This window comes from Caretta caretta, chromosome 5, assembly GCF_965140235.1.
Source record: "Caretta caretta isolate rCarCar2 chromosome 5, rCarCar1.hap1, whole genome shotgun sequence".
Classification (NCBI taxonomy): domain Eukaryota; kingdom Metazoa; phylum Chordata; order Testudines; family Cheloniidae; genus Caretta; species Caretta caretta.
The window spans coordinates 136,028,919-136,053,411 of record NC_134210.1 but is presented as its reverse complement, the minus strand read 5'-3'; the positions used below and the strand labels follow the sequence as shown (position 1 = coordinate 136,053,411).

Here is a 24,493-nt window from a genome sequence, read left to right as displayed (position 1 = left end):
TGCACCATCAGCTAGCAAGGTCTTCCTTGTCTCAGTCATTTTAAAACTGATGCTGATGAAGATTTTTGAGCTATTACCTTCCTACACATGAGAAATGTTTTGCCTTAATAAACTATTCGGTCATCTAATCTGACCTCCTACATGTCACAGGTCCTTAAATTTTACCCGGTTTCCTCTGTATTAAATGCAATAACTTGTGTTTGGCTAAAACGTATTTTCCAGATATAATATAGAATAGAGATTTGATCACAAGTCTGCAGTTAGTCAGTCTACGCTGACTGCTAATTTGGGGAGTCTGTTGCAGTTATGCAAGAGAGAACAATTTTCTATAATACTTGAGTTCATTTTTATTCATGAAAATTTTTGTCTTTACTCAGTATAGACCCTGAAGTATCATGAAGTACATCATGATGTCTGGATAATTAGAAAAAGGTTTCTAACTATCTGGGACATGCTCCCAATAGTAGTGGGGGCAAATAATGTAAGTAATTTTAAGAGGGAGCTTGATAACTTTGTAAATAGGATTATATGACAGGGTTGCTTGCGATTGCAGAGGACTGGATCCAGGGACTCGGAAGGTCACTTGCAGTCCTATGTTCTCAGAAATGAAAAGGTTGAGAACCCCTGATTTCGTGGGAATAGAACCCAGGAATTCCCAGTGTCCTGTCGTGGTCCCTAGTGGAGATGCAGCTTACGTTGGCATAGGGAGATCTTTTGTTAGTATAGTAAACTGCTTCTAAGAATGACACAGGTTATATCAGCAAAAGGGCTGTTTTGCCAGTATAGCTGCTGCTTCATGTGTATTGTGTGTTTTGTTTTGTTTTTTCTTGGTTGGTTTTAGCTATGTCGAAAGGGGGGTGCCAACAAAACTCCGTAGTGTAGACCTGGCCCAAGAGTGGCTTTGTTCCCCAATTGTTATAAGCTAAACCTGAAAAATTCTCTTTTATTCTGGAATAAGTGTGTCCACGCTGTAGGTTGCAGCAATATATCTGTTTAATTTAAATTTAATTTACATTTTTTAATTTTAATTTTAATTTACACTTTTTTATACTGAGAAAACTTTCCCTTGTAGACAAGGCCAAAGCCAATCTTTAGCTATTGTGGGGTTAGAAGAGCACTTTGGTGGGGTAGGTTATCCCTTAACTTCTTAATGTGGGGCTTCTTGTGCCTTCCTATGAAACACCTGTACTGATGGTCATTGCTGGAGATGGAATTCCTGAGTTAGATGGGCTGCTGGTGTGATTAATGTGTGGAACAAACTACCAGTGCAGCAGCAGATATGTATGGACACATTCTGGAATTAGACAAGTCGTTATGTATTGTGGATTGGAGAAACTTGCAACCAAAATACTAGATAGGTGGATGGACCTGCTTACGCAGCTTATCCTGGGGGGAAGAATCCTCTTTCACTTAAATGTGATGAGCTAAATCCCATCCAGTTGGTAGGTTAACTATTAAAGAATACAAAGTAGATGATAACTCAGTTATTTAAAGTGGGGGAAATTGCCTAGAAGGGAAGATATATACACAGTGTAGTAAAATCCTAATGAATAAAACTTGATATTGGAGTTTACAGGAATGGTCACAGTGGTAAATCTAAAAATGAATGAGATGTTCTATAAAAGCAATAGTAGGAGATATATGTATAGGCAGCCTAGTGCTGTATCAACTGATTGGGGAAATCCTGGTTTTAAATACGTGCAGCCCTCAACATGATAAACAAATGTATATTGAATAATATAAACTTGTGTGTGTATAATAATGAATACTTTGCATTTCAGCAGCTTTCGGGGGAGATATTATCAAAGCATTACACAGACATTAAGTAAACCCTTGAAACGTCTCTGTGCTACAGGTTGTTATTATTCCCATTTTGTAGAGGAAGATAATGAGTCACAGCAATGTTAAGCAAATTAGCCAAGTTCATACATCCAATTAGTGGACTGGCAGTAGAACCAAGAACTTCTGATTCCCAGTCCTGTACTCCAGGTACTGGATCATGATCCCTATCTGAATGTGATCCTGTCTGTCAGACAATCTCCTTTTGTTTTTTTCCACAGTGCAATAATGCAGGTGTGCTGGCTAGTGAGGAAAGATAAATGCTGTCAGCGAATCAAACTGCCACACTTAAAAACAGTAGTGATAGGGCGTGGCCCAGAGACGGAGATCACAGACAAGAAGTGTTCACGGCAACAGGGTAAGTTATAACTTCAGTTTACATGCAACTGCTGGATTGATGACAACCCAGTGATTCCAAAAAAAGTGTAAGAAACCTGTGAGATACAGGTATAGAAATTCTGTGATGGTGTCATGTCAGATTGTGAGATTCATTTCTGTTTCATTGTTCTTCTGTTTGATTACATTGCTCTGATAGGCTGTAAACTCTAAAGCCCAGCTGGCAGTGATTGGGTATTTAAGGGATGGGCAGTTCAGGTGGGAACTACAGTTTCGCTCTGAAAATCAAAGCAGGAGTCTCTCCGGCATGCTGTGTAATCATCAGTCATGGGGCTCCAATCCAGTGGGTCTTTTAGCCACAGAAGATCTCTGCTCTCTAGGTAGAGCTGAAAGACAAGGAGGACTTGTGGCACCTTAGAGACTAACAAATTTATTTGAGCATAAGCTTTCGTGAGCTACAGCTCACTTCATCGGATGCATGCAGTGGAAAATACAGTGGGGAGATTTATATACAAAGAGAACATGAAACAATGGGTGTTACCATACACACTGTAATGAGAGTGATCACTTAAGGTGAGCTATTACCAGCAGGAGAGCGGGGGAGTGGGGTGGGGGGGAAGCCTTTTGTAGTGATAATCAAGGTGGGCCATTTCCAGCAGTTGACAAGAACATCTGAGGAACAGTGGGGGCGGGGGAATAAATATGGGGAAATAGTTTTACTTTGTGTAATGACCCATTCACTGCCAGTCTCTATTCAAGCCTAAGTTAATTCCAATTCAGCAGTCTCTCGTTGGAGTCTGTTTTTGAAGTTTTTTTTCTTGAAGAATTGCAACTTTTAGGTCTGCAATCGAGTGACCAAAGATATTGAAGTGTTCTCTGACTGGTTTTTGAATGTTATAATTCTTGACGTCTGATGTGTCCATTTATTCTTTTAGAGACTGTCCGGTTTGGCCAATGTACATGGCAGAGGGGCATTGCTGGCACATGATGGCATATATCACATTGGTAGATGAGCAGATGAACAAGCCTCTGATAGTGTGGCTGATGTGATTAGGCCCTAGATGGTGTCCCCTGAATAGATATGTGGACACAGTTGGCAATGGGCTTTGTTGCAAGGATAGGTTCCTGGGTTAGTGGTTCTGTTGTGTGGTGTGTGGTTGCTGGTGTGTATTTGCTTCAGGTTGTGGGGCTGTCTGTAAGTGAGGACTGGCCTGTCTCCCAAGATCTGTGAGAGTGATGAGTCGTCCTTCAGGATAGGTTGTAGATCATTGATGATGCATTGGAGAGGTTTTATTTGGGGGCTGAAGGTGATGGCTAGCGGCGTTCTGTTATTTTCTTTCTTGGGCCTGTCCTGTAGTAGGCGACTTCGAGGTACTCTTCTGGCTCTGTCAATCTGTTTCTTCACTTCAGCAGGTGGGTATTGTAGTTGTAAGAATGCTTGATAGAGATCTTGTAGGTGTTTGTCTCTGTCTGAGGGGTTGGAGCAAATGGGGTTGTATCGTAGAGCTTGGCTGTAGACAATGGATCGTGTGGTGTGGTCTGGATGAAAGCTGGAGGCATGTAGGTAGGAATAGCGTAGAGCTGATTATCGATTCTAGCTATTCTGTTCTCATTATAGGAGCTTGCAAAGGGCTCTGTAATCTGACAGGCATGAGGGAACGTGGCCTTTCTGTCACCAGGAGAAGTAGAAATTGACCTTTTATAAAACAGTCTTATACCTAGTCTGTTGAAAACCTGTAAATTCATATAGAACTGATAAATGGTGGAGAGTGTTTTGAGTCTGACATTCTCTCCAGTTTCCAGTTAATTTGATTTTTATATATTGTTCATGTTCCTAGAAGTGCCAGTAGGTGTATTTCATAAATTGAAAAGTAACTGGATGCATTTTGTAGCAAGGGTAGCAGTCTCTGTTAAATTCTATAGAACTCTGTAAAAGGTTCTGTAGCAAGGATATGATTTGGTCCTAGTTTCCTTTGTATCATATCCCCTGGTACAACTATAAAATACCAAGTGGTGCTAGCTGCAGATTTTTTAAAGAAGGTTTCAGAGTAACAGCCGTGTTAGTCTGTATTCGCAAAAAGAAAAGGAGGACTTGTGGCACCTTAGCTACAGCTCACTTCATCGGATGCATACTGCGGAAAGTACAGAAGATCTTTTTATACACACAAACCATGAAAAAAATGGGTATTTACCACTACAAAAGGAACATACATTGTGGGCCAGATCCCCAGCTGAATTTGGCTTCAGTAGAGCTGTGCCAGTTTACTCCTATGTTTAAGTAATTCTCTGATGCTTTTGTTTTTTCTTTTCAGTGCAGCTAAAAGCAGACTGTAATAAAGGGTATGTCAAGATCAAACAGGTATGTTCGTTTATGGATGTCCAGTATTACTTTTATTTACTGAGGGTTGTCATTGTGCTTGTTGCTTTACAAAACATAGCAGATGACACAATCCCATCACAGAGCTTGCAATCTAAAATGTCCAGACACTGGAGAAGGGGTCAATCAGGGAGTTTAGTGGATGAGCTAATGATGTAATACATCTTCTGTATGCTGCAGTGGGAGGACTGTTTCACTCCTCTTCCCTGCACCGGGTAACATCCTGGAAGATGGCTAAGATTTATGGCTGGTCCAGACTTAACATTTAGGTGGTTGTGGCTACCTCGCTTGGGGTGTGAAGAATTCACACCCCTGAGCGCTATAGCTATGCCAGCCTAACCGCTGGTATAGATGCAGCGGGGTCAACAGAAGACTGCTTCCATCAACCTAGCTACCGTTTCTCAGGGAGATGGTGTTAATACAGTGATGGAAAAACCCCATCTGTCACTGGAGGCTGTGTCTACATTATGACATTGCTATGGTGCTATAGTCCTGTGGTGTAGATATGGCCTAAGATTTCTGCTGCTGCTCCTCATGTTGCTTCTCCCCGACCTGTTGCTGGGGCCTGGGGGGGTGGCCTCTGTCTGGGCTGTCTAGACTTAGAGAATAGGTAGTGTTTTAATTAACACAATTTTAAACGTTACTTAGCATCCAGCGTAGACAGGGTTTAACACCTTTACTAGGTTCCTCGCCCAGGGTTAGCAGCCTGTTTTCCTAGCCTAGACAAGGCCTCTCTGTTTGTTTGTCTGGGTTTCTGGGTGTGTTAAACGTCACAGTACCTGATCATCTTGGGAGTTATCCTTGCAATCCCTTCTAACACTTGACTGTTAGGGGTAGAGTTGAAATAAAAAAACTTATTTCACTCAGGCCATCTAATGGTAATTAACTTTGTCACAACTAATTTGTGTCCCAACTAATTAGACTGGTGACCTACCAGAGAGAGAGAGACTGGCTTTTCACAGAAATCGTTACACTACTGTACTACAAATGCAAATGTACTCTGGATGCAGTGCCCTACAGGTCCAGAAAGCACCTCGGCAGCTTACTGGGCTTGGTTAGAAACAAATCTTTCTTTCAAAGACCCCAACTGCTTGATAAACGTTTTACACTTGGCTGCAAACTATATTCAGTGAAACCACTAAGGGATCAGCAACCACTGGTTGCCTAGTGAGTAAGCTTTAATTACAGTCTGAATACAACTGTACAAGAAACATTGGGAACACTGTGACTGTATTCAGATAGGCAGTTGCCTCTGAAGATGGTGCTTAGTGCAAGTTTCACTGTATAAGAGGATTGCTCCTGGCCTGAAGGAAGTGCAGTGCTAGGGTGTCAGGAAGTAGCCTTCAAACAGCACATGGTTCAGGATGGAAAGTGAAGAAAATTTTATTCCTCTGAAAATTTAGGGCATTATAATCCAGCAGAATATTTTGGGATTCCAGCTGAAACTTGAAGGGCTAAAACTCATGCAGAGTACCCCGGGCTCCAAGTCATAGTCCCATTGTGTGGACCTTGCAGGTATCCACCAGGAACTCTGCTAAAGAGAAACCTGGAGGCAGTGTTTAGAGGCTGAATCTGGTTTTGTCCAGTGTGTTGATTGTATAATTAACTAAAAGCATTTCATGGAAGCAGGGAATCCAGTTCCTCAAGAATACAAGTAGCTCAACCTCAAGTGATCTTGACTGTAGTATAGTCTTCTCCAAGACCTGACCCCTCTCTGTTTTGCCCCCCTCTTCCCCAGCAATGCTGGGATATTGGTTGTAACTAAGGCTACAATTATGTCACGGAAGTCACGCAATCCGTGACTTCCAAAGACCTCCGTGACCTTTTCTGTCCTGGGGCTGGAGCTCCCAGCCAGCCCCGCCCCTGCAGCTCCCATTCCCTGCCCTGGTTGGGGAACCCCGCAGCTGCCCTGCTGCAGCAGGCAGTGGGGTTACCCCAGAGCTCCCACGCACCACAGCAGTGGGCGCTGAACCCACCTATCCCTTTTGTCAGGGATATTTTTAATGAAAGTCAGGGACAGGTCACGGGCTTCCGTGAATTTTTATTTATTGCCTGTGACCTGTCCATGACTTTTACTAAAAATATCCACAACAAAAACTTAGCCTTAATTATAACTGATTTAGAGAGGACAGAGCTACCTCTAGAGCCACCAGCAGAGCTTCTGGAAGCACTTGAGTTTTCAAAACCCTTTTTTGGGGAAGAAACACATGAGGATTATATAGATTTGTAAATAGCTATGAAAGAAAAGGTAGGTCAAAGTTTCAGTTTAACTCACCTTGTGAGTGTCCCTTTGATAGGGCAGCTGTGAAGAGCATCACTGAGTTTGCTGATATAGATATGCAGGCTATTATTTTTAATTTCTTGAATATTATTTTTTGTGACAGGTTGTACATACCTCAGGCAGGGTAAGGGTTAACTTCCATCAAAGGAAGTCAGGCAGCGGGTCTTGACTTGAAGCCCTCCAGGCAGTTATTTAAATGGGAAGTATTTAGTGCAGCACAGAAACTGAACTGGGAGGTGACCGGGTCCAGCTCAGCCAAAGGGCAAGAAAAACCTGAAGAAAGGGATGCTTCTTTGCTGGACAGCTGCATTCTTCCTGAGACATCCCAGGAGAGAGGAATTAATTTCCTTTTGCTCTACACTTGCCCAGATGGAAGTGAGCCTCCTGGAGGTGGGGTTGGCAATGGGCCATGCCCTGTGAGCCAAAGCTGCTGAAAGCCTTGGGCCCCCTGTATGAAGAAGAGCCAGAGTAGAGTTGCTCTGTGCTGCCCACATGGATGGCTCTTTCTTCTTCCTTGGCTGTTTTCTCTGTTTCCTGGTGCCTGACACTACAGTCTACCAGCCTTTCATGCTGTGATTGATTTCTTACAAAGGCACACAGAGAACATAAGTAACATTTAAAATAATATTTTAATGGATGTAAAACGGGATATTGCAACAGTCTGGTGTTGTAACCGCTCTTTTATGTGGTGTGAAGCTAGCTACACTTACACGAACCTTTCATCGTTAATACGGTCATGGAGAGGCTCAGTTTGTATAGAAACACATGTCAACATAGAACTAAAGTGTATAAATGCCTCTTTAATATGACTAAGTGCCACAGGAGAAACACTTTTTGGTACTTTCATAAAATATGAGACTTAATTTTTCCATAATTGAGATGATCTATATTTTTTCAATGTTTTTTTTATTTGAAATATTTGTAACATGGGGCTCAGTTCTGCCCATGGCATTACTCCTGTGTAACTGAGGGCAGCATTAGGCCTGTCATAGGTATTCACACACATATTTGGAATGGCAAAATCTTCTCACAGAGCTAGTCACCAATGAAATAAACCAACTTATGCTAAGAATCTTCCAAAGATGCCGTGCATTTGGAGCACAGTAAGAAGACACATATCGCTATAAAGGAGACTGATCAGAAAGTACAACTGTTTGGAACCTAGGTGCTGGTTTCTGATGCTGAGTATTGGAGTCAGACTTGATGCAGCTACTATTTATTTATTTTTCCAAGCACCTAAAGATATGCCAAAGGCCTTAAAACCCAGATGAAGACACATCTTGATCCTGCAACCGATATTACTAACACGGACCCTGTACCCATGTGGAACTGACCTCATTTGGGTCATGGGCTCCGTGGCAGGGCGAGATCACAGCCAGTACAATTAATGTGGACTCTGTACCAATGTGGGACCAGCTCCATTGAGGTCACAGGGGCTTCATGGCAAGGCAGGGTCAGAACCAGCTCCACCAACCTGTACCCATGTAGGATCCCAGTATGGCTGCATGCTTTGGTGGGGTCACAACCAGTGCCACCAACACAGACCCTAGTGGGGTGCAGGGCTTTGTGGTGGTATGGAGTCCCAGTCAGCTCTGCTAACACAGACCCTGTTCCCATGTGGGATCCCATTAGGCTCATTAGGGCTTCATGCTGGTGCAGGGTTTGCTCTAGCAGTTCTGATTGCAGGATGAGGCTCTAAATCTACACCTCAGACTCCAGTTTTTGATTTGCATTAAAATGGGCCAGTATGTGGAGTGGGGTGGAGGAAGTGCCATATATTCTTCCCTCTCTGTGTTACAGGGCAGGGATGCCCTAGAACAGTTTGGGTAGTTGGGTTTTGGTATGTCTGAATTTGGGATCTGTACTTGTATGCCAATTCCTACATTGTGCTTTTTTTCTGATTACCCAAAGATGGGCGTGAACCCAGCCAGTGTTGATTTGGTGGATATTGGCAAGGATGAAGAAGTGAAGCTGAAACCAGGACAGGTTCTACATCTTGTGAATAAACTTTACCCCTATACTGTACAATTCTTGGAAGTCACAGGGGTGTCTGGCGCACTAGCAAAAGGGAAGACAAAAGCAAACAAGAGGCCATTCGTAGATTCAGGGAATAGTAACATGGAAAACGTGTCTGAAAAAAGTATGAAAATGGAGCAACGAGACTTGCAAGATGGTAGTTCAAGCTGCAAGCCAAACAATACCAGTAATTCTTCCTCCTCTCCCCATGACAGCTCTTCCAGCCACAAGGTGAGCAGTAGAATGCCCTGCCCGATCACGCCCATCATTGCCGGCGCTGGTGGAGCTGCACTAGTGTTACAGCAATTGTGGGAGAACGTCAAAACCTCTTCCGTGCACACTGAGCCTCAGTGTAGTCAGTCAAATCCGCTGACTGTAGGGCAGAAACCAGTTCTACTCAAGTGACTCCTGTTCGCATGGAAAACCCAACATAGATTTGGGGGAGCAAGCTGAATTTCCTTCTGGCTTGTACATCAGCCACAGAATTGCTAACTAAGCCCTCGATCCTGCATCCACATGGGCAGACCCCTACTGAAATCAGTGGGGCTTCACATGGGTGCACTCAGCTGCCTGCAGCAGACTGCAGGATGATGGCTTTGCTTCCAACTCTAGAATCTTGGTGGTGGGTGATGATGTGAGCCAGAAGAGCTCAGCTTGACTCTGATTTTAGGTGGGTGTGTGGGGTTGGCAGCTAGGAAATCCATTGTTTTACTTGAAAATGGAGGAGATTTGGCCTGGAAATAGCGAGTGCGAACTGATGAAACCCCTTGATCTTTTCCCAGTCACTTTTCAGAGTAGAAGCACACTCAAATTAAGTGTCCATCACATACCAAAAAGAATGAGTTTGTCCCTGCTTCTGCCCACTCATTGAAATCAAACTTGCCAGAGGTTGCCACTAACTCTGTGTTCCTCATTTTCTAGGTGCCATACTTGGGGCCTGTTTCCCCCCTCACACGTACACACACACACAAGACCTGCGCACGCCTACAGGCAGGAGCACAGGGCTGGGAGACAGAGAGTTCTGTGTTCTTCTAATCCTGGCTTTGATACTCATTCACTATGTGGCCTTGGGCTAATCACTTTGCCTTTGTTTCAGTTTCTCTCTCTATAAGATAGACACATTGCTTCTCAAACTGTGAGTTGGGACCCCAAAGTGGGTCGTGAACCAATTTTAATGGGGTCACCAGACTTGCTAAAGACTTGCTAAAGCCCGAGCCCCATTGCCTGGGGTGGCTAGGCTCGGGCTTTGGCTTTGGTCCCCCTGCCCGGGCTTCTGTCCCCCATCCTGGGGTCATGTAGTAATTTTTGTTGTCAGAAGGGGGTTGCAGTGCAATGAAGTTTGAGAACCTCTGAAAAAGTAGTAATGCTTACACACTTGCCTCATGAGAGGGTTATGAGGGTTAACGTGTTAATATCCGTGACATGTTTTGAATATATAGAGTGCCATAAAATGCTACATATTCTGAAAACAATCTGTCTCCAAGTGTCTCAAGCTGGGCACCCAATCACTGAGAAACCCAAAGTTAGTAGAGGTTTTTGCTAATGTTGGCATAATCTCCCAGTGCCTGAGCACTGTCTATTTGAAAAAACACCACTCACCCACCCTAGCCCATATTGTTGTTGAAGATAAATGTATTCATGTGTGTAAGGTTAAGATGTTATGGCGGTGGGTGCAATAGAAATGAAAGTAAAGTGTTGCATTCAGTAGAGGGTTTGAATGGTGGCAGAGAGCAAGGCCTGGGACCACCCACTGAATGACACAGATAAAAAGAAATATTAATGGCTGCCTTGTTCACAAAGCACTGTCTGTCCTGTGCATTGAGTGATGCAGGGTCCTGTAGAAGAACAGTCTGTGATCATGTCATTAAGGGCTGTGTCATAATGCAGATGAATAAGAGGGCCAAACTAAAGGTGCCTGCACAACTCTAATTCTGGAATTTCCCGACTGAAAGTGTTTTACTTTAACAGTTTTTTTGAAGTAAAGTTTGCAAAGTTATTTCATAAGTTTTCTAAAAAGAAAATACCTTTTTAACACAGGTATGTTTTTGTATCAGCAAAGTAATACTGGAGGTATAAAAATTATTTAATTGAAGATTTTGGATTCTGCTTAAATATCATTAGATTTTTTTTTTAACTTTCTTCTGAACGCCTATTCTATTTATACTCCAGGAACATTTAGGACATTGGAGTCAAGGTCTGAAGATCTCCATGCAAGACCCAAAAATGCAGGTGGGAATGATCCACACTATACTTTGAACGTGGATTGGTAAATTATTCCATGAGCATCCCATTCAGAATGCTGTTGAGCCAGCTGCATGTTAAAATTAGCAACTGTGCATGTATGTATGTCAACCTGTTTTCTAGATGCATTAGTCCTTTTCCATCAGGCCAGCAGGAGACCTCTCTCACCTTGGAGAGCTGTTGTTAATATGATGCTCCCCAATTGCTTTTCTTAACACCTGTGGTTCAGGAGAGGTACATTTTGTGACCCAATTAACCAAAGAGAGTGTGGGTGGAATTTCATGGAATCCAAGAATCCTGTGACAGTTGTGTCCCCAGCACTAGATTTTCCTCTGTTATGGTCACTTGGTTTCATTTATAGCTTTGTGTATAAAGCATGTATCACTTGTTTCAACATCTGGATCCCAAAAAATACGTCTGAAATGCAGTCACAATACCATGCTTAGAGCAGGCACTTATGAGACCCAGGAACTAATTAGGAGAGGTCATCAGGCTGTTAGGTTGACCAGTTGTGTCCCCTGGGTCCTCCAAGGTTCTGGACCCACACTGGCTGGTGAAGAAATGAGACACTGTATTAGTACCCTAAATTTTATTAAAACACACAAACTAACAAAAATAAAATCAAGAAAGCTTAGCTTCGGTGATAGGTTACCAGTAATATTAAAGGTTTCAGAGTAACAGCCGTGTTAGTCTGTATTCGCAAAAAGAAAAGGAGTACTTGTGGCACCTTAGAGACTAACCAATTTATTTGAGCATGAGCTTTCGTGAGCTACAGCTCATGAGCTGTAGCTCACGAAAGCTCATGCTCAAATAAATTGGTTAGTCTCTAAGGTGCCACTAGTAATATTAAACTAAACTAGAAATAAAGCATTACCACTATCCACTCAAAATCAGATCAGGATTAAACCAAATTAGTCTAAATATTAGATTGGAGTTAACTAAACAAATTAGCACCAAAAAGCATCAGACTTTATAGTCTAAGAAGGTGCATCTCATTTTAGTTATAAATCAAAATTAATCAAATTGAGAACTGGAATGTTTAAGTATCATAATACTGAACCTATTGCCTAATGTCTGAACCGGTGTCTCTTCAAACTTCAGTTCTTATGTGGTGGTGGTTACCCCCTCCTTCCCCCCCCCCCCGAGATATTATCAGACTATAGCAGAGTGCTTTTGATAAGCAGAAGTTTGAGTACTCTTATTAGCTGAAACAGATGATGATCTTGAGTCTCAAGACTTTGTCACAGAACACTCTTTGAGTAATTAGACAATAAGTAGTTTTATGAAAGGGAGACTGGGATCTCTATCTTGATGGAGAAAAATTACTCTATCAAGATGAAACCTAGGTAGCCCTCTGGCCTCTAGGTGTGCTAGAGGGTGGAGATCCAGTATTTCTGAGCCCATTCTTAGACAAGAATTCACTCACATCCCAGCCAACCATAAACAAATGCCTGAATGGATAGTTGAACTTTGCACTGGGTCCTGAAGTTCAACCAACTTGGGAACGTCAGCCAGGTGGGTGAGATCAGGTGAAAGACAATCTTGGTGGAAGGTCCTTGGAAGATAGTGGCTTCCTGCTCCTTCTGAGACCTTTCCAGCTGAATTACCTGGAGTTGCCCCTACCACTAGACCAGGGAAGGAAAGGGCTGTCTGGCACTGACTGGTGCCGTTCTGCTAAAAGGAGTTGGAGGTGGGTGTTTCCCAAATTATTATGGAATACAGCATCGGAGAGCACTGCTAGCATCATAGCAGCTTTAGTTTGGGCTCACTTATTCTAGCATTTGGCCCTCTTGACATCACATAAGTTTCCCCACACTTTGCTGTTCTCAGCCAGAGGAAGATTTGCCAAACAGACTAGGATCTTGACCCCCTTTGGTTATATGATTCTACTGCATCAAGAGATTGAGTTCTAGCAGAAGCCTGGATGCTTTGTTCTTGGATCGCTTACCTCACAAATGCAAGTCTCTCCATAAGGAAGAAAACAGCTATTTCAGTGCTGATTCATACCCTAAGCAAGTGGCTGAGAATATTGTTTTGATAATCAGGATACCTTACCCAGCAAAGGATAAAGTGTTAATAAAACTGTTGTTTAACTGCTACACAATTATTGTGTGAGGTTTTACATCCGATTATTGCTGGTTCACTTGCTTTGTAACCACAATTAAAACCACTTAACTTTTTATTAAATTCAGCCCATGTCTATACTACTAACTAATGTTAACTCAAGTTACATTGGCATACAGCTGCTGCAGTCAGTACATCATTTGTGCATGCTTGGCTCCTTGTGTTCATAGGAGCCAACTTCCCCTCTGCCCTGTGGGTGCTTGACCCCCACCTCTAGCCCCGTCCCTGCCCCACCCTCACCCAGCCCCAATTCCACCCCTCTTCCCCCAAGTCCACACCTCTTTACCGCCTCCTCCTTGGAGCGCGCCGTGTCCCCATTCCTCCCCTGCGTTCCCGGAAAGTCCTGTTAGGCGGCGGGCGGGAAGCACTGGGAGGGGGAGGAGTGGGGACGTGGCACGTTCAGCGGAGGGGGGAGCTTGGCTGCCGGTGGGCGTGGAGCACACCCTGACTTTTCCCCGTGCGTGCTCCAGCCCCGCAACACCCACGGAGTCAGCACTTGGGCTTGTGTTAGTGGTGCGCATACTCCCTCGGAGTGCTTGTATCGATGCACAATGAGATGCACTATGGGTAAGTATCCTACTGTGCAACTTGCCACCCTCCAGTGCACTGTCTTTTGGCCATCCCATAATGTCATCTATATCACACGATTTTTGCACCTTTTTTTCCCAAAATCCCACAAACCCATGGAGCTTGCATAGTTCTGCACTACTGTCATGACCGTTGCAAGAACAGGGTGCAACATCCTGCAGTATTTGCAGAGCTGCAAGAAGAGATGCGGGGAACACGATGATTCCTTGGAGGACAGATTGCTGTGGGAAGTAGCAAGGCCTGATTCAAGGTTGTTGGTGGTGGTCACAGAGCAGCTGCAAGATGATGGAGTGCTGGTTCTGGGCTTCAGAAACAAGCACTAACTGGTGGGATCACTTTATTATGCAGTTTTGGGATGATGAGCAGTGGCTGCAGAATTTTAGGATGTACAAGGCCACATTCCCTGATGTGTGTGCCAGACTTGTCCCAGCCCTCCAGTGTAAGGACACCAAAATGAGAGCTGTACCAACAGTGAAGAAATGAGTGACGATCGCACTGTGGAAACTTGCAAGGCTGGATTGCTACCAATCAACTGGGAATCAATTTGAAGTAAGGAAATCTACAGCAGGGGCTGTTTTCATACAAGTGTGCAGGGCCATTAATCACCTTTTACTATGTAGGACTGTGACTCTCTGCAACATGCAGGACATAGTGGATGGATTTGCAGCTGTGGAGTTCCCGAACTGCAGTAGAGCAATAGAAAAGGAGTACTTGTGGCACCTTAGAGACTAACCAATTTATTTGAGCATAAGCTTTCGTGAGCTAGAGCTCACTTCATTGGATGCATACTGTGGAAAGTTTAGAAGATCTTATTATATACACACAAAGCATGAAAAAATACCTCCTCCCACCCCACTCTCCTGCTGGTAATAGCTGGTAACAGCAGGAGAGTGGGGTGGGAGGAGGTATTTTTTCATGCTTTGTGTGTATATAATAAGATCTTCTAAACTTTTCACAGTATGCATCCGATGAAGTGAGCTGTAGCTCACGAAAGCTTATGCTCAAATAAATTGGTTAGTCTCTAAGGTACCACAAGTACTCCTTTTCTTTTTGCGAATACAGACTTACACGGTTGTTACTCTGAAACCTGTCATAGAGCAATAGACTGCATCCATATCCCTATTTTGGCACTAGCCCACCTTGCCACAGAGTACATCAACAGAAAAGGCCTACTTTTCTGTGGTTATGTGAGCACTGATGGATCACTGGGAATGCTTCATCTACATCAATGTGGTTGACTGGTCAGGGAACGTGCATGACGCTCACACCTTTAAGAACCCAGGACTGTTCCGAAAGCTGCAAGCAAGGATTTTCTTTCCCAACTGACAGATTACAATTGGTGATGTTCAAATGCCAATAGTGATCCTGGGCAACCCAGCCTACCCCTTCTTCCCATGGCTCATGAAGCTGTACAATGGGCACCTTGACAGCACCAAGGAACACTTCAACTACTGGCTCAGGAGGTGCAGAATGACCATCAAATGTGCTTTTGGTCATTTGAAGGGTTGCTGGCGTTGTTTACTCACGAGATTGGATCTAAGTGAGAAAAATATCCCAATGGTCATAACTGCTTGCTGTGTCTTGCATAATATCTGTGAAGCAAAGAGGGAAAACTTTCCATGGCATGGAGGGCAGAGGTGGAGCATCTGTCTGCTGAATCTGAACAGCCAGATACAAGGCCATTAAAAGAGCTCAGTGTGGAGCTATACAGTTCAGGGAAGCTATGAAAGAGCATTGTAACTGTGAGCCAGAGTAGCGTACGGTATAGTGGTGTGCTCCACCTGGCTCTGCTCTTTTGCAGTCCACTATGGATCATGAGGTAAATTCTGTGTGTGTGTGTGTGTGTATGTATATACAGGAATATAACATTAATACACACATTGATTTTGTTTGTGAATGATCTTAGGAATTGTTTCAGAGTAGCAGTCGTGTTAGTCTGTATTCGCAAAAAGAAAAAGAGTACTTGTGGCACCTTGGAGACTAACAAATTTATTTGAGCATAAGCTTTCATGAGCTACTTCATCGGATGCATTCAGTGAGTTGTGTGACACTACATGGTAACAAGTAATTGGATGCTTTCAGAACTGCTGAGTGCCAGACAGTATATGTTGAGAACTAATAAAGAAGAATTTTGTTCTGAGTAATAGAATTTTATTCTGTAACAGAATCTGTGCAAAAAAATCACCTGTCAATTTAAAAACAAATACATTTAAGACTTAATTTATTAAGAGAACAGAAATTATGAACAGGAGAGAACATTCATGTCCATTTCAGCTACACGTACAGCCGCGGTGGCTTTCACAGGTTAGAGTATGTGAAGCTGTGATTGTTTCTAATATCCCCTGGGATGGAGTGGTAGGGGTAGTGAGGTGACCCCTCTTGCCATGTGGAATATCGAGGGCAGTTATAGGGAGGTTCCAGTACTGAGTTCTCAACAGGCTGCGGAGGGAGGCGAGTCCAGGATTGTTGCACCTGCAGGTCCACAGAGTCTGCAGCATCTGGGTTTGCTGCCTGAGAAGCCCCATTATGTCCTGGTGCATCTCTATCTACATTTCCTCCACTTATCTTCTCTCCACTCTATCCTTCTCCAGGCTGCCTGCAGTATTCATCCTCCAGGCCCTGTGCTCACTGTTGGATGCACTGGCTTGCAGGATCTCCTGGAACATGTCGTCACAAGTCCTCTCCTTTCTCCTCCTTATCTGGCTCAGGTGTGCTGCGGGTGTGGAGGGGAGACCCTGAAGAATGCAGTGGCAGCAGCTGTAGATAAAACATACAGCGGTACCATTGTCGGTGTATTCACTATAGAAAGTGAAACTTAAGATACTGAACTCACTTCCTTTGCTCCCATAAAGTTCTAAGCACTACATTCTCATTTCTGCTTGGGATTGCTTGTGCACAGTGCCAGTCCCGGCACCAGCCACAATGAGTATGGCCTGTGGTGGTTGGGGAAATGAGGAGGGAATTGCTTGGTTGCGTGATTCTAGCAGTATAGGGCAGTGGCACTGAATGCTGGCATCATTTTCCACAGGTGTGGTGGTGGTGATTTTAGCTGATCTCTCACTCCGGAGGGTAACAGGCAGAGAGCACAGCTGCTGCTGGTGGCCCGATGCCACCTAGGCCCATATGCTGCTAGCCAGTGTACTGCAATGGTGCCTGCTGAAATTATTTTAAGATACTTCACCGTGCCACTCTATCCCAGAGGAAGAAATAAGACAGTCTTCCCTAGAAACCTTTGGCAGAGGTTTGCAGAGTACCTCCATGAAAGTTTCATGATGTGGAGAAAGTGAATAAGGAAGTGTTATTTACTCCTCACCTAACACAAGAACCAGGGGTCACCCAATGAGATTAATAGGCAGCAGGTTTAAAACAAACAAAAGGAAGTACTACTTCACACAACCCACAGTCAACTTGTGGAACTCGTTGCCAGGGGATGTTGTGAAGGCCAGAACTATGATGGTTCAAGAAAGAGCTAGATTAATTCATGGAGGATAGGTCCATCAATGGCTGTTAGCCAAGATACTTAGGGATGCAACCCCATGCTCTGGGTTTCCCTAAAGCTCTGATTGCCATAAACTGGGAGTGGATGACAGGGATAGATCACTCAGTGATTGCCTGTTCTGTTTATTCCCTCTGAAGCACCTGGCATTGGCCACCATCAGAAGACAGAATACTGGGCTGGATGGACCATTGGTCTGACCCAATATGGCCCTTCTTGTGCTCTAGCGAGATATCAGAAGAATTTATGGGACATCCCTGTGCACGTAAACAAACTGTTCACCGTGGCCCCCCGCCAAAGATAGACGGGATTGAAAAGCAGTTAACTCTACCTCTTTGTTGTACCACTATCTCTTCTAGCATGAGTAAATTAATAAGTCAAAAGATGTGTCCTACTACTTTCAGGGAGGCCATCCCTGAAATTTAAAATTAAACTGCACACTTACCTGAGGTTTCTTCCCCTGCACTGGGCTCGCCAATGCTTAACTTGTGGGACTGATTGGACTGCACTGGAGTTAAAAACAGGTTCTGCCTTGCTGCGTAGCTGGATCTCCTGGTTGTCTGTCCCCATCCTCCTCTTCCTCACAGTTCACGGCAGGGGTCTGTGACTTTGGATTCTCGGATGAATCCGTGGTGCTGTTGGGGGTGGTGGAGTCTCCACTGAGTAGGGCATTCAGCTCTTTGTAAAAGCGGCAGGCCTATGGCTCGGCACCAACTTGATTGTTGAAGGCCTTCTGATGTGCCTGCCGCAGCAACTTGGCTTTCACACAACGGTGCTGCTGGTCCCTGTCTTAGCCCTTCTGCATCCCCTGAGAAATCTGCTTGTAGATAGCCACATTTCTAGGGCAGATTCTAAGCTGTACCTGCACAGTCTCTTCTCCCCACAGGCACAGGAGATCCAATATCTCCTGTCTACTCCAGGCAGGAGTGTGTCTGAAGCATGTAGCCGGCATGGTCAGCTGGGCAGTTGCACTCAACAATGGAGAGATGCTAGGTGTGCTTGCAAAGACAGGCAACCAGGAAAAGGAATTTCAAAAATTTGTAGGGCTTTAAAGGGGAGAGGGTTCTTCTGGTCTCTATGACCCCTCGCCAATGGAGTTCACAATGATGACCAGAGTGTTCAGTGTGGGGCATTGTGGGACAGCTGTTGGAGGACAGTTACAGTCGACCTAAGAAAGGTCAACAGTGTGAGTGTAGACACTGCCTAAGAACATCAACCTTGGCTCTATGCTGCTCTTGGAGGTGGTGTTCATAGAATCATAGAATATCAGGGTTGGAAGGGACCTCAGGAGGTCATCTAGTCCCACCCCCTGCTCAAAGCAGGACCAATCCCCAATTTTTGTCCCCGATCCCTAAATGGCCCCCTCAAGGATTGAACTCACAATCCTGGGTTTAGCAGGCCAATGCTCAAACCACTGAGCTATCCCTCCCCTCCCGAGATGTTAAGTTGGGGTGAAAGGGCAGGAGCCCTTACATCCGCAGGAGCCATATTTAAATGGTAGACACATGCCCAACAAGGCTGATGCAAGGCAGGTTTTGTTGACCTTGTTAACTTTGTAGTGTAGGCTAGGCCTCCTGGATAAAGAAGGGAAACAGTTAAAGTACTTGAAACTTAAAAAGTTGAGTAAAAGCTTTATCTTAACAATTTCTCTGATTCCTTTTTTCATTTGTTGTATGGAATTTTTATTGGGAGAAATCTCTGCTAGACCGCTTTGGGTGGTGTTAAAGATGGCATTATCTGTCCTGGTTGCAGGAAGAAGAGCCAGTTTTGTACAGCCTTGAGTTGTTGAACTTTGATTCTGTTTCCTTTAAAGCAAAGCCAGGAAGATGTACACACAAGAATAAGAAGAGGATAGCAGGGATGTAGAAAAACAAGCCTGTCTCCCTGGAGGCCTCACTGCAGGGAGGGCAAAGGCACAGCATACAATCTTACTAGCCGCTTCAAGACCTGGCAAGCTCTTACCAGGGTCAAGCTGGCTGGCCTCTGTTCACAGCAGTGTTGTAAAAGGTGGTTTTGTCTTCGTTGGCCAAGCCAAACTCTGCTTGGGCAGAAGGCAAAGATAGGCAAGAGGAGAAATTAGATGTGGGAGGAAAATGCTATAATAGGGGAGGGGCAACAGTAGGAACTTGAATTTTACATCTTCCCCAGGAATTGTGGAGGATTTAGCCGAAGCTGGTGGAGGTGGTGAGTTCATTTGTTTTCCCCTTTCTAGTTGGTATGGCTTTAAAGATCAGGCCAACAAAGAACCGGTGGTATGATGGTAGTTCCCAGGATCGCATTTTGGGGAGGAGTCAGTCATGATGGTGAAACTCCCTCCCTCAAGCTGTTCAGTGCACAAGTCTTAGTTATTCAATCCAGCAGCTGCCAGTAAGTGATTTCTCCTTCCCTGATTAGAAAAGCAATGCCCAGAAAGGGGTTGGAACCTCCTCCTACTGGAATTGCTTAGTGAAGACATGAATATAATTGGAATTGCAGTAGATGTCTCCTTTTGTTTCTAGAATCCCTTGGCTCGTTGTCAGACCAATCTGTGACCTCAACAGGAGCCCTGCATGCCCTAGTCACAGGTCTCCTAGCCTGAATGTGTTTCCTTCTCTTTGTACTAGTCTGTCTACAGCTTCTGCCTGTTTTATTTAATAGGCTGACTGTTCTTTTTAAATCTCACCTGCTTTGGACAACTAAAAATACAAGCCTTTGCACAATGTTGTGGTGCTTGCTTTCTGTTTGACAAGCAGTAAACGGCAACTTTCTGTTTGAGCATCCTCTGCTGAAATGTTTGATGAAAAGATTCCTTCACCTTCCAGAACTGTGTCCCACGCAGCCAAGCGATCTCAGTCTGACCTCAGTAAATATAGAGACTTCAGGGAGTTAGGGATATGTTTTCTACAGCCTCTCCTTGCAAAAAGAAAAGGAGGACTTGTGGCACCTTAGAAACTAACAAATTTGAGCATAAGCTTTCGTGAGCTACAGCTCACTTCATCGGACGCATTCAGTGGAAAATACAGTGGGGAGATTTATATACACAGAGAACATGAAACAAAGGGTGTTACCATACAGACTGTAAGGAGAGTGATCAGGAAAGGTGAGCTAATACCAGCAGGAGAGCGGGGGTGGAGGGGGAGGAAGAGAAAGTTTTACTTTGTGTAAATTATCACTACAAAAGGTTATTTCCCCAAGTTTATTCCCCCCCCACCCCCTTGTTCCTCAGACATTCTTGTCAATTGCTGGTAATGGCCCACCTTGATCATCACTACAAAAGGTTTTCTTCCCCCCACCCCCACTCTCCTGCTGGTATTAGCTCATTTTGAGTGATACATTGGTCAAACTGGACAGTCTCTACGTAAAAGAATAAATGGACACAAATCAGATGTCAAGAATTATAACATTCATAAACCAGTCGGAGAACACTTCAATCTCTCTGGTCACGCAATCACAGACATGAAGGTCGCTATCTTAAAACAAAAAAACTTCAAATCCAGACTCCAGCGAGAAACTGCTGAATTGGAATTCATTTGCAAATTGGATACTATTAATTTAGGCTTAAATAGAGACTGGGAGTGGCTAAGTCATTATGCAAGGTAGCCTGTTTCCTCTTGTTTTTTCCTACCCCCCCCCCCCCAGATGTTCTGGTTTAACTTGGATTTAAACTTGGAGAGTGGTCAGTTTAGATGAGCTATTACCAGCAGGAGAGTGAGTTTGTGTGTGTATGGGGGTGGGGGGGATGTGAGAAAACCTGGATCTATGCAGGAAATAGCCCGACTTGATTATGTAAAGAGTTGTCACTTTGGATGGGCTATCACCAGCAGGAGAGTGAATTTGTGTGGGGGGGTGGAGGGTGAGAAAACCTGGATTTGTGCTGGAAATGGCCCACCTGTTGATCACTTTAGATAAGCTATTACCAGCAGGACAGTGGGGTGGGAGGAGGTATTGTTTCATATTCTCTGTGTGTATATAAAGTCTGCTGCAGTTTCCACGGTATACATCTGATGAAGTGAGCTGTAGCTCACGAAAGCTCATGCTCAAATAAATTGGTTAGTCTCTAAGGTGCCACAAGTACTCCTTTTCTTTTTGCGAATACAGACTAACACGGCTGTTCCTCTGAAACCTGTCATTATGCAAGGCACTGCATTTAGCCGTATGGAGTGGAAATCTATCAACTGCATGAAAAAACTTGTACAGATACAGACAGACATCATCTTCCTTTCCAAATGCAAACAGATGGACATCGTACCAAAAGGACTGAAGGTAAAAAATCCATTACAATCTACATACCACACAGACTATGCTGACAGCTTGTGCCTCACGTTCTCAAAGAAACTGCGGAATCACCTGATCAAGATCCTCTACAGCAAACAGGGAAAGATTAAGAATGAGCTCTCAAAAATGGATACTCTCATAAAGAACCAACCTTCCACACAAACTTCCTCGTGGCTGGATTTTACTAAAACTAGACAAGCCATTTACAACGCACACTTTGCTTCTCTACAAAAGAAAAAGGACACTAAACTTTCTAAACTACTACATGCTACAAGGGGCCACAGCAATGGTTCCCTCACCCCACCTAGCAATATTGTTAACCTATCCAACTATACTCTCAGCCCAGCAGAAGCAGCTGTTCTATCTCGGGGCCTCTCCTTCTGCCCCTCCACCCCCACGAACATGATACAGTTCTGTGGTGACCTAGAATCCTATTTTCAACGTCTCCGTCTCAAGGAATATTTCCAAAATACCTCTGAACAACATACTAATCCACAGAGGTCTCCCTGCCAACACTACAGAAAGAGGGATTCTAGATGGACTCCTCCTGAAGGTCGAAACAGCAGACTGGACTTCTACATAGAGTGCTTCCGCCGACGTGCACGGGCTGAAATTGTGGAAAAGCAGCATCACTTGCCCCATAACCTCAGCCATGCGGAACGCAATGCCATCCACAGCCTCAGAAACAACTCTGACATCATAATCAAAAAGGCTGACAAAGGAGGTGCTGTTGTCATCATGAATAGGTCGGAATATGAACAAGAGGCTGCTCGGCAGCTCTCCAACATGAGTTTCTACAAGCCATTACCCTATGATCCCACTGAGAGTTACCAAAAGCAACTACAGCTTTGCTCAAGAAACTTCCTGAAAAAGCACAAGATCAAATCCGCACAGACACACCCCTGGAACCCCGACCTGGGATATTCTATCTACTACCCAAGATCCATAAACCTGGAAATCCTGGGCGCCCCATCATCTCAGGCATTGGCACCCTGACAGCAGGATTGTCTGGCTATGTAGACTCCCTCCTCAGGCCCTACGCTACCAGCACTCCCAGCTACCTTCGAGACACCACTGACTTCCTGAGGAAACTTCAATCCATCGGCGATCTTCCTGATAACACCATCCTGGCTACTATGGATGTAGAAGCCCTCTACACCAACATTCCACACAAAGATGGACTACAAGCCGTCAAGAACACTATCCCCGATAATGTCACGGCTAACCTGGTGGCTGAACTTTGTGACTTTGTCCTTACCCATAACTATTTCACATTTGGGGACAATGTATACCTTCAGATCAGTGGCACTGCTATGGGTACCCGCATGGCCCCACAGTATGCCAAAATTTTTATGGCTGATTTAGAACAACGCTTCCTCAGCTCTCGTCCCCTAAAGCCCCTACTCTACTTGCGCTATATTGATGACATCTTCATCATCTGGACCCATGGAAAAGAAGCCCTTGAGGAATTCCACCATGATTTCAACAATTTCCATCCCACCACCAACCTCAGCCTGGTCCAGTCCACACAAGAGATCCACTTCCTGGACACTACAGTGCTAATAAACAATGGCCACATAAACACCACCCTATACCGGAAACCTACTGACCGCTATTCCTACCTGCATGCCTCCAGCTTTCACCCTGACCACACCACACGATCCATCGTCTACAGCCAAGCTCTACGATACAACCGCATTTGCTCCAACCCCTCAGACAGAGACAAACACCTACAAGATCTCTCTCAAGCTTTCTTACAACTACAATACCCACCTGCTGAAGTAAAGAAACAGATTGACAGAGCCAGAAGAGTTCCCAGAAGTTACCTACTACAGGACAGGCCTAACAAAGAAAATAACAGAACGCCACTAGCGGTCACCTTCAGCCCCCAACTAAAACCCCTCCAACGCATTATTAAGGATCTACAACCTATCCTAAAGGATGACCCAACACTCTCACAAGTCTTGGGAGACAGGCCAGTCCTTGCCTACACACAGCCCCGCAACCTGAAGCAAATACTCACCAACAACCACATACCACACAACAGAACCACTAACCCAGGAACTTATCCTTGCAACAAAGCCCGTTGCCAATTGTGCCCACATATCTATTCAGGGGACACCATCACAGGGCCTAATAACATCAGCCACACTATCAGAGGCTCGTTCACCTGCACATCCACCAATGTGATATATGCCATCATGTGCCAGCAATGCCCCTCTGCCATGTACATTGGTCAAACTGGACAGTCTCTACGTAAAAGAATAAATGGACACAAATCAGATGTCAAGAATTATAACATTCATAAACCAGTCGGAGAACACTTCAATCTCTCTGGTCACGCAATCACAGACATGAAGGTCGCTATCTTAAAACAAAAAAACTTCAAATCCAGACTCCAGCGAGAAACTGCTGAATTGGAATTCATTTGCAAATTGGATACTATTAATTTAGGCTTAAATAGAGACTGGGAGTGGCTAAGTCATTATGCAAGGTAGCCTGTTGTTTTTTCCTACCCCCCCCCCCCCCAGATGTTCTGGTTTAACTTGGATTTAAACTTGGAGAGTGGTCAGTTTAGATGAGCTATTACCAGCAGGAGAGTGAGTTTGTGTGTGTATGGGGGTGGGGGGGATGTGAGAAAACCTGGATCTATGCAGGAAATAGCCCGACTTGATTATGTAAAGAGTTGTCACTTTGGATGGGCTATCACCAGCAGGAGAGTGAATTTGTGTGGGGGGGTGGAGGGTGAGAAAACCTGGATTTGTGCTGGAAATGGCCCACCTGTTGATCACTTTAGATAAGCTATTACCAGCAGGACAGTGGGGTGGGAGGAGGTATTGTTTCATATTCTCTGTGTGTATATAAAGTCTGCTGCAGTTTCCACGGTATACATCTGATGAAGTGAGCTGTAGCTCACGAAAGCTCATACTCAAATAAATTG

The 24,493-nt window shown here is 44.4% G+C and overlaps 1 protein-coding gene across 8 annotated transcripts in view; it reads left to right on the top strand.

The window, feature by feature from the left end:
• The window catches only part of APTX (aprataxin), a 43,811-nt gene that overhangs the window by 5,568 nt on the left and 13,750 nt on the right, over window positions 1–24,493 (top strand). For 7 of the 8 annotated variants that reach the window (XM_048849737.2, XM_075128928.1, XM_075128929.1 and 4 more), the window contains 4 exons: window positions 2,061–2,197; window positions 4,488–4,534; window positions 8,745–9,080; window positions 11,019–11,078. In XM_048849737.2, coding sequence (XP_048705694.1) covers window positions 2,068–2,197; window positions 4,488–4,534; window positions 8,745–9,080; window positions 11,019–11,078 — 573 coding nt within the window. In that variant the 5' untranslated portion in view covers window positions 2,061–2,067. Of the gene's footprint in view, window positions 1–377; window positions 482–2,060; window positions 2,198–4,487; window positions 4,535–8,744; window positions 9,081–11,018; window positions 11,079–24,493 lie in introns of those variants that run through there. The other variant, XM_048849735.1, reaches the window with a different exon arrangement.